The 10,785-nt window shown below is 46.3% G+C and overlaps 1 protein-coding gene across 2 annotated transcripts in view; it reads left to right on the top strand.

Annotated features, from left to right (window-relative positions):
- The window catches only part of UPF2 (UPF2 regulator of nonsense mediated mRNA decay), a 94,092-nt gene extending 90,357 nt beyond the window's left edge, over positions 1 to 3,735 (top strand). For both annotated transcript variants that reach the window (XM_029237302.1, XM_029237301.1), the window contains exon 22: positions 2,457 to 3,735. In XM_029237302.1, the coding sequence (XP_029093135.1) occupies positions 2,457 to 2,466 (10 nt within the window). In that variant the 3' untranslated portion in view covers positions 2,467 to 3,735. The remainder of the gene's footprint in view (positions 1 to 2,456) is intronic.
- The last annotated feature ends 7,050 nt before the right edge of the window (positions 3,736 to 10,785 follow it).

Consider the following 10,785-nt stretch of genomic DNA (forward strand, 5'->3'; position numbering starts at 1 on the left):
CCTACTTCCACCCAGCTGGCCTTTTAGCTCTTCTAGTTATGCCCTTTTTTGCCTCCCTCTGTTTGGAACCCTTTCGGGCTCTTCCCCAGATAACTCCTGCTCCTCCGTCAGATCTCCCCTTGAAACTCGGGAGCCTGACCTTGCTGCCCTGGCTCACTGTGTTTCCCCAGACCTTGTTGTGCTTCGTCACCTGCTAGCTTGTCTCCATCCCCCAGGAGATTGAAGACTCAGGGCAGACATGAAGCCTTGTCTTGCTTTCCGTTATATCTCCTCCATAGGTCTTGGTGCCTGGCACATAGTAGATGCCCAGTAAATATTTGTTGAATGGACAGAGGGACTTCAAAAAAATCTATGCTTAGTCATTTAACAAACTTTCTCCCTGTGTTATGCTCCCTAGCACCCTCATTCCCTTTTGTTTTCCTGATTTTGTGAGACTCCCACCTCTTGAGCTACTTGGCTTTACCTATTTTAAATCTCTTCCTCAAATAATGACTTGGGAAAAAGAAATCCTAACTTGTCCAACACTCTCGAAAATGGCCCTCTGTAAAGTCTTATGGTTTTATAGTCTTCTCAAAGCCAGTGCTCTTAAAATGCAGGTTCAGATGAACATTGTAGAGGAACAAGCAAATGTGTAAAAGTGAGTTTTTGAAGCCTTTCAAGTACCAAATGTTCTTTGCTATTTTTTAAACTTAAGTGAAGAAATGTAGTCACGTGGAAGAACGTTAGGTGATGGGTGGTGTCTTTTGGTAGTTTGGCTCCTCTTTATTTTCTTCTATTTTTAACGCTGGGCCAGACTCAGTAGGAACCTGTGCATCTAGAGCCGTGGTCCTCGGGTGTCTGCGTGCTGAAGTCCTGTAGGAAGAGGCAGAGGGAGGTTCTGTGAGTGAGGTCTGAGAAACTGTTTTCAATTTGACTCTTAACTTGGCTAGTACTTTTTTTAAAAAGTTATTAAACTGTTGACATTATATGTCAGATAAAGGGAAATTTACTTGGAAACTGGTTATTAAAGCAGTTTTAAGTTTTTATTACCTGTAGATTTTGATAAGGCTCCCAGACATTAATTATAATGATTTTTATATTTTATAATCAGGATTGAAATAGGGCTGTAAGTTAAAATTTCAGTCCTTCTCCCTGGGCAGGAATGCTCTAAGAAGGAGTAAGCATTTGCTTATAATGAGTTAAAATGGCAGTAGCACTCTAGGTAATACAATTACCAAGGTGTTCTGTAGTGCAGGACAGGGTTGCTTTCTACCCTGTGAGTGTTGAATAAACTGTGAAACTCAGCATCTTTGGCAAGTGTTAATACTAATATGGTTTATATGCTATAAATTTGTGTGGATTATACCAGCGCTCCTCAAACTTTAAAATACCTATTTTAACCATCCTGACTCTTGTTAAACTGCTGGTTCTGATTAGTTTCTAACAAGCTCCCAGGTGATGTCAAAGCTGCTGGAGTGTGGACCACACTCTGAGTAGCAAGGGGTTATAATAAGTGTGTCTTATTTATCAAAGACTGTGAACGCTTTTCCTGTCATTCATTGCGTTTATCTAAAGTATTCTGTTTTAGACCATTGCTTTGTCTTGACATCAGGGGAGAGACTGTTTCTTTCTCTCAGAGAATACTTCTACTGACCTTTTCCCATTCAGTTCAGTTCTGCACGACTTAACGGATGTATCCAGCTGAAGATAGACTTTTCCGTATTTGCATTTTATTCTTTGAAAGTTTCTTGCTAATGCAACTTGCCTTGTGAGAGACAACCTGTATGAGTTTGCTAGAGCTGCCAAAAGAAAGCATGATAAACTTTGTGACTTAAACAACAGAACGGTTTACCTCACACTTCTGGAGGCCGAAATCCAGGGTGAGGGCCGGGTTGGTTCCTTCTGAGGCTGAGAGGAGAATCCGCTCCAGGCTCCCTCCTGGCTTCTGGTGCTTTGCCAGCAATCTTTGGCATCCCCTGGCTTCCACAGCACCATCTGACCCATGTCTTCATCGTCACGTGGCGTTCTCCCAGGGTGTTTGTGTCTGGGTTTCCTCCTGTTATGATCAGGGGCCCATCCTACTCCAGTCTGGCCTCGTCTTAACAAATTACGTCTGCAGTGACCCTGTCTTCAAATAAGGTCACATTCTGAGGTACTGCGGTTAGACTTCAACATGTGAATTTGGAGGGTACACCGTTCAGCCATGACACAAACCATGAATTTTCAGCATCTTAGAAAGTAGTTACAGGAGAGCTACTGGGACCACCCCCTTCTGATCAGCATCAGAATTGCTCTTTTTAGTGCCCCTCCGCCCCCTGTTGTTTCTTAGTTAGTAGGAGTTTGTGTGCTCTTTAAAAAGCACTGACTTGTCTGCAGACATCAGTGAATAGTGGCTGGGGCCTTTTTTAGGGGCCTTTTCTTGCTGGAGGGTCGTCCTCAGTCCTGGTTCTTTAACATTGCCCTGTTTGTGCCTCTAGGAGACGTTGATCCAGCAGCACGTGTCATTTCATTAGGTCCTGTATCTGATGTTGTGGATAGTGGAGTCCTCCAGCAATTGAATGAGAGCAGTGGACACATCTCAGCATGTCGGTCTAGAGAGTTGCGAATCTAAACCTGGGACAGGCTGGGGCCATGAGGCAGAAACAGCAGCCTCTGCCAACACCGGAACAAGCCGTCGCTTCCAGATAAGGCAGAAAAGGCCTTTTGTAATGGAAATCACGTGAGGGTTCATCTTCTCTTGAGAATGCAGTCAAGAAATGAGATGGTTGACTTGATTCCTGAGCAGTTACACCAAGAAGAGCGTCAGTGAGATGATTGAGCCGAAGAAGAAACGGTTGTAATGGTAATGGTATGGGGGAAATGAACTTGAGTTTAAAATTGATTTGAGTTACAGTGTCTCTGAACTGAACATCCCAAGTTGGAAGAAGATACATTTGGGGGCTCCAGGACTATAGTAGCAAAGTATAGAGCAAGCAGTAAAATCTTCTAGTGAAAACTTACATGCAGGACAACAAAATGATGAAAGATATCCAAATACCAGATAATCCACCAGGAAGGCTTTTGTTTAGGAATTTGTCTCAAGAGGAACAAGGGATGAGGGAGAAAAATCAGTTTTACCCATCAGAGTCAGTAATGTAACATTGCCTACTAGGGTAAAAAGAAAATGTGAAGACGATTAGTGTACAAAGCATGTACCCAGATGGCTTAGGGGAGTCTGACACCAGCCTAAGAACAGGGATAGTTGAGCCCATTGTAAGTATCATTGAAAACAGACAGCGTGCCAGGCAGATGTCACAGAAGATGGACGAAGGACAGCGAGAAGGGGATCCGGAGATTTTGTTGACCTTCATGGGTTTACAGCCTCTGTCTCTAAACAAAGTATGGAAACAGCAGAGCTTTTATTTTGCTTTTGTTTTTCTTTTGTTTTGTTTTGTTTTCCCCCCACTAAGTAGAAATGAACATTCTTAGCCTGTTTCTGGCAATCTGTTAATTTATTAGGATAGTTGTCTTTTGTTTGCTTTCCAATAGGCATAGTAAATTTAGTTGAAGAGCACATCTGTATGCTACAACTTGATTACATCTTTTTTTCTAGCTATTTTGCATTTTTTCTTTTACCATGTTTCAGTTTCTGCATGTAGAATTAAATAAGAAACAAAACTTGTAAAGTTGTAACATTTCACATGGAAATGCTGCCCGATCTTCACCAGCTTCAGAAATCTGACCTTTGCCGATGCTGCAATAAAGTGTTGTAATTTAGATTTGGTGTGGTTGTGTTTTATTTGGTTTGGGTTTTGGAAACCTATTAAATGGGTAAATCAGTATCTTCCACGGTCATCACTATTCTTTATAAAATAGTCTCAGAGACGATTTCTTTAGCATTTCACTAGTATTGTTGCTCTCCCTTTAGCATCTGTTACTTGCATTGTTTTCCTGGGTTCCTGAGTTAGTTACCTTTGGGGTCAGTACAAAAAGTAGCCAGTGGAGTCCAATAGAATAAACATTTTTAGAACAGGCTTGAAGCTGGTTATGATGGAAAATGCTGGTACAGCGCAGTCTAGCCTGGGGTGGTGTTTATGATCTTACCCACGTGTGTGCCGCAGGGCTGATAAACGCCTCTGTAAGGCAGGTGGTTCAGAAGGGAATTGCGAGAACCATCGTTTTCAATTTCTTTCCAGGTGTTTATTCCAAGGCTGGCTGAGACAAATCCAGAAGGCATGAAGGAAGTTTCAAAACTCGACTTAATTCTCTTAACCCTATTTTCCAACCCTCATCGCCATCTTCCTTGCTGACCTGTGTACTATTTCTTGCTATTCGGTGTTGAGGAAAATGGTTTACAAGTTTCGTCATGTTTATATTGTTTCCAAGTTTAAATTGTTAGAGGGAACCAGGGGTAATTCTGTTGTGTATCATGCACAAGGCAGAGAATATCTGAAAATCAGCTGTGATAATTCACCTTCATTCACTTTTCATCTATCATCTAGAATAAACAAGGTCACTAGCAGGTGTAACCATAAAGAAAGTAGACCAAATAAGATGGTGTGCAGCACTGTGCTTTATTCCGTTAGATTTCTGTAGCAGAGATAGGTTACTGGTGATTAGTGACACGTAAGATAGGTTCTGTTTTAACCACCAAGGAGCTTGCTTATATTTAAAAACATAAATAAGGGGGAAAGCCTGCTGGATTTTGGAGAAGACTGATTCTCATAGGTGGTCAGTCTTTTGGCCTCTTTCCCCCACCTTGTGATCCACCAAAGGTAAGCAAAGATGTGAACAAAACTGATGTTTGCTGTCAGACTTCTCCCTTTGATCCTTTGATGCCTTTTGGGGGAACAAATAAGCTGAGAAGGCCTCTGGGCAGCCCAAGGGTCACTCTCCCAGTGAGTCTCTGCACTTGCCTACAAGAGCCGCCCAGGCCCTGTGAGCTCATACCCCATAGAGTACCTGACCTGTGTGAGACCTGGGGGCTGGACAGATAGCACACAGCAGCTGGAAGAGCCCAACAAGGAGCCAGACTAGAAAAGGCAAACCACATAAGCAGGATACGGCAATACCAAAGGGGAGAGCATGGCACAGGACCCCGAGAGACCTGGTTAGGTAGTAATCCTGGAACACGTAGAATGTTAGTCCTGGAAGAAACACTCATTTTGCAGATGGTGAGTCATCCTGAGCAGTGCGGTGACTTAACTTTCAGCGTAGTGAGATCAGCCATTGGTGGTATCAGAATTTTTGTGATTAGCAGAAATAACTTGTTGTAGAAAGGAAATAGGCCCAGAGTGGTGAGGCCAACAGCAAAGAGAGGTGTAGACCTCAGATTTCCTAATAACTCCAGCCATATCATAGAATATCTTTGGAATACTCATAATGGAAAACCTGGGATAATTTTTTTTTAAGACAAAATATCTTCTTATAAAAGGCAGAGATGAAATGTATTTCAGGTTCCCTTCTAAAATGGTTTTAAAATTTTGTGTGCTTGGATGGGGGTGGGGGGTAAACCTCCAGCTATTCAGAAGCCTCTTTCATTTAGTTGCAAATGAAAGAGACCCAATTTGAATTCACTTAAACTCACAGGAGATTATTGTAAGGATCCTAAAGTTTGAAACCAACATGAGAATATTGTTGGGCTTTAAAGATACCTAAATGCAACCAGAATCCTCCAGTGTGTGTGCTTTCTGCTCCTTGTAGTCTGCTCAGGTGTGCCATAACAGAATACCACAAAGCAGCAGCTTAAACAGCAGACACTTATTCCTCACAGTTCTGGAGGCTGGAAGCCCAAGCACTGCTTCTGGTGAGGCTTCTCTTCTTTGGCTTGTAGCCAGCACCCTCACATGGCCTTTATTCTGCATCCCTGGTGTCTCTTCCTCATAAGGACACCAGTCTTATTGGATTAGGGCCCCACCCTTCTGACCCCATTAACCTTAGTTACCTCCTTAAAGGCTCCATCTTCAAATACAGTTACATGGGGGCTTGGGCCTTCAACCTATGAATTTTGAGGAGGGGCACACAATTCAGTCCATAACACTCATTGTAAACTTGGCTGCCAACAGCTCCTGAGTTTTAAATCTTGCAGCTACAGAAACAACTTGATGGACGACAGTGCAGCCAAGTCTGCATACCCACAGATCTGCTGGTCCATCCTTGGATCTGTGGTCAAGGGGGCAGGTTCTGTGAAACCATAGCTGCTCAAGCAGGAGCCTTAAGAATTACCTGGGGGGGGGGGACTTCCTACACTCAGTTATCCATAATTGGGGTTCTCAGATTTTAAACATGAGGTTTTCCACATAGCTATGCATTTATTTCTAAAGTTTGGATTTTAAAGAACTCCAAATGTTTTATCTGTACAACCTCTCATTAAAACATCTCTTTCACTCTGTGTGGCTGGCACCAGGGTATAGCTGCCCCACCTCTGTCTAGTGCTCTTCCCTAGACTTGTTTTGAATGAAAACAGAATGGAGGTGGAATCAATTTTAAAATATTTAGCATGCTATATAAGTAAAATCATGTTTTTGGCATTCTTATTTAAATGCAATTTTTTTTTTAAACCTTTGGACAAAGTACAAGGGACAGTCAGCCATCTTCTGTTATCTCAGTAGAAATTCTTCTTTCTGGAGGAGTAACTTTGGAAATTGTTGGATTATTACTCAAATGTTTGTTTCCTTGGAAGCGGTTCTAGTTTTATAGTTATTGGGGAAAGCATTTCAAATTCTGCTGAGTGTGTACGTGTATGGTGTACAAGTGCTCATGCTATTACCCTGTCTTTGGTTTCCTATTGATACTGTATAGTCAGTCTGATTAGATTCATGGATTTAAACATTTAGATGAATACTTGGCGACCATGAGAAGGGAAAGATTGATTGACCCCATTCTGTATACCAGGCACTGGGGATACAGAGGTGGGGAAAGAATCACTGCCCCCATGGGACTGATGTTCTAGTAGGGGAGACAGACAAGAAATGTGAAAAATTCCGTGAAATTAAGTGATGGTATCTGTAAAGTGCTTAGCTCATCACGTGGCATATAGGAAGGGTCCATCTGATGGTGGCTAGTGTTATTATGACACCTTTGCATATGCCGTTTCCTTTGCCAGAAATGTCCTCTCCTTACTGCCTGGCTGTGCTACTGGCCTTCCAAGATGTAGTTCAAGCTTCGCCTCCTCTAGGAAACCTTGCTGTCCCCTCATCCCTGATTTAATTTAGATGCTTTCCTTGAGCTTCATCAAAGGGACCTCTGCCTGCCCACCTGCCCCTGGCAGGGGGATGAGGTTAATTGGAGGGTGGTGCTCAGTGACTGTTCTGCAAGAGACATGCAGAGCCCCTTGATAGGAGTACCAGGCTAGGACTGGGGGACCCTGTGAGGTGCTCAACATGTGCTTCCCCCGAACTACGGGAATTCTCAGGGAACCTGCTCCACCTCAGGAAGTGTGTGTGGCCACGTTCCCAAACACCTCCCCTGCCATGTCTGCAACAGGACTTCCGTGCTCGAAGGTGGGATTTTTTGCCAGGCTTCTTTGAGGGGGCATCGGCAATGGAGAAGAAGCAGACAGAGCAGAGCAGGCAGCGGATTTGAAAAGAGAAAGCAGAGTTGTCCTCAGCTTAATCAGGTTGACCACCTGCTTGTGTGTGTAGCAGAAGGGCACTTAGGGCTGGTTCACTATGACTTCTGTGTACAAGGGGGCCACTGACTGAACACCAAGCCTAGGAAGGATTGTAAGGAATGGCCCAAATCCCCCAGTAATTTATAATCTTGTTCTAAGCCACGCACAGAATGTGCAGCCTCCCACGTCGGCCAGGGGCCATCATGGCGCTGCCCCTGCCTTGATTCTGGTGAGGTGGGGGGCGCTGGCGGGGGAGCCACACAGAGCAACCCAGGGTTCTGCTCCTGCCACTTCTTGGGTAAGTTTCTTAACCGAAGCCTCACTGATGTCATTTGTGCAATGAGAATCAAATGATGAATTTTCCAGGGTGGTTGTGAATGTAAAGCATTCACTCAACACCTACCACGTGCCAGGCTGACGTCCCTGTGACACACAAGGCAAATCCTGCTTCTATGGAGTTTCCGTTCTTGGAGGGAGAGACACATAGGAATGAAAAATTAAGAAAAATATCAAAATGAGAGAAGCTGAGATGGATACTGCAATGCCGAAGGCCCTTTTCTGGGATGGGCTTAGCTGTAGGCGCAGGAGGGGGCCTGCGGAAGCCCACGTGAAAGGGCTGATGCAGCAGGAGCAGGAAGGCCTGGCATCCTTGACCCAAGTCAGGACAACCCAAGGGCCAGTCCAGCTGTCCTTAAGCCCACATCACAGCCGCCTTGCCCCTCTGCCCGTCTTGCCGGCTCCCCTCCACGGCAGTTGGTCCCAAGCGTGCTCCCTGATGAACATCGCGTGCTCTAACCTCCTTCCCAGGCTCTGCTTTCCTGAGACCCGACTGCAGCCCAAGTGCTGTGCAGGGAGAGGTGCCGTGACTGGTGGCCCCTCGAGATTGACCCCCCCAGATGGCAAGGATCAGCCCCTGGAAGATACACATTCCAGACAAGAGGTCAGAGAGGGAGGAACGAGCATGGCCTTCATGAGGAACAGAAGGAAAAACCAGTGAGAGGTGGACGCAGAGCTTTGAGAGGCAGGGCCCGTATCAGAGAGGACTTGTAAGCCAGAGGGACACGTGGATTTTCTTCTGGGTGTGATACGATTGATTTGCTCTGACTGTACAGGATCATCTGGCTGCTGAGTGGAGGTCAGATTGTAGGGGCTAAAGTAGAACTGGGGGGACCTGGGAGCAGGGTATGGCCAGGGCCTGGCCAAGAGACGATGGGGTGGTGGCAGAAAGAGGGGGCAGATTTCCCAAGTAGAGGGGAGAGGGCTGCATGATGGGTAGGTGTGGGAGAGGGTAGGATGTCCTGGCCTGCACGGTTGTGGTGGTGGGGCCTGGGAGGGAGGGAGGGAGGGAGTGGGTGCAGCCCGTCCCCAGGTGCTGTCATTCACGGAGCGGGAGCTGCCATCAGGCTCCCACCCGCCTCCCTTCGAGGGTTTGCATGATGTTTTCACAGGCTGCCAGGGAAAACGGCCACTGCCAAATGCACCTGGTTTCTGGAGACTTCCTCGTCTGCAGGTGGGCAGGCAAAGGTCTCGGCCAGAGAGCTGAGACCGTGACGTTGCCCTGGGCAAGTGGAAGGGGGCCCTGGGGCCTCTTCTCCAGGAGTGCTGTCCAGCTGTGCTTTTGGAGTGCAGGCCCTGGGCCTGGACCGGGTGAGGAGCAAGGGGACCCTCCCGCCGGCCCCGTGCACACTGGTGGGCCGACTGCAAACGGTTGTCTCTCTGTTCTGCCTGACCTGGATTTTCCTTTCCTTTTTTTTTTTAAAATCTGACTTTTGTTTGTTTGCTTTGCATTGTTTCTGAGAGACTCTACTGAGAGACCCAAGGCACCCGGGCTGGTGGCTGCACACCCAGATCAGGCTGGGGCTGCCTGGTCGCAGCCTCCCCTTGGCCCTCCCAGAGGCCCGGGCCTCCTTCTGCAAACCCCCAGCTTCCCGAAGCCTCAGCACCAGGCAGACCTCACCCACCTGGGGCCTCTCTTTCCCTCCTCTTTACCGCCCCCTGCTGTAGGAACTGGGAGACGCCATTGGCCCATACGGCCCCCCTCGGGAGGAAGCCATCTGGTCACTCCCTCGGGAGCGGGAGCGGCAGAGGGTGGGAGAGAAGATCTGTGTATTTAGGTCCCTAGAGCCAGCAACGTGTGACTTTGGTGTCCCGCCCCTTCCATGGTCCACTGGGGTTTCTGCACCAGCTCCCGTGGTGTTCCGTGACTGCTGCTCTAACCTGCAAACAAGCACAGAGAGCCAGTGCATGAAAGCCAGGGCACCCTGGGTGTTACAGGGAGAGGAATTCTAAAATAACTACAGAATCCCTAATCGCATTTTACTTTTTAAAAACTTTTTATCTAGAAATAATTACAGACTCACCAGAGGTTGCAAAAATAGTCGAGCCCTGCAAACCCTGGGTCCAGCTTCCCCCAGGGGGGCATCTTATATGATGATAGTACAATATCAAAACCAGGAAACCGACATTGGTTCAATACTGGTAACTAGACTATAGACCTCATTCAGTTTCCACAAGTTTTTACACTTGCACGTGTGTGTGTGTTTCTACAGAATGGGATTCCATGTGTAGATTTTTGTAACTCCACCACCATCAAGATACAGAAATGTTCCAGCACCACAAAGGAACTCCTTCCTGTGTGCTACTCCTTGACCCCTGGTGTCTTAGTGTTCTTCAGAGAAACAGAACCAAAAGGATAAAAAGAGATGTATATGGGGATATTTTATAATAGGAGTAGGCTCATGTAATTATGGAGGCCAAGATATCTCACGGTCTGCCATCTGCAAACTGGAGAAGCAGGAAAGTCAGTTCTTCAGTTCATCCCAAGTCTGAAGGCCTGAGACTCACTCTTGAGCCAGAAGGCGAGAACCAGGGGCACCCATGTCTGGGGTCAAGAGAAGGACGTCCCAGCTTGAGCAGAGAGAGCAGGCGCCCCTTCATCCACCTTGTTCTCTTCATGCCCTCAGTGGACTGGCAGATGCCCACCCACATGCGTGAGGAGGATCTTTACTCAGTCCACTGATTCAAATGTTCATCTCTTCTGGAGACACCCTCACAGACACACCCAGAAATAATGTCACACCAACAACCTGGGCATCTCGTAGCCCAGTCAAGTTGACACATAAAATTAGTCATCATACCTGGAAATAACTAACCTGGTTTCATCTGTATAGTTTTGTCATTTTGAGAGTGTTATATAAATGAAACTGCACAGTATG

This window comes from Monodon monoceros, unplaced genomic scaffold (assembly GCF_005190385.1).
Source record: "Monodon monoceros isolate NGI ecotype Baffin Bay Population unplaced genomic scaffold, NGI_Narwhal_1 Super_Scaffold_21, whole genome shotgun sequence".
NCBI classification, from domain to species: Eukaryota; Metazoa; Chordata; class Mammalia; order Artiodactyla; family Monodontidae; genus Monodon; species Monodon monoceros.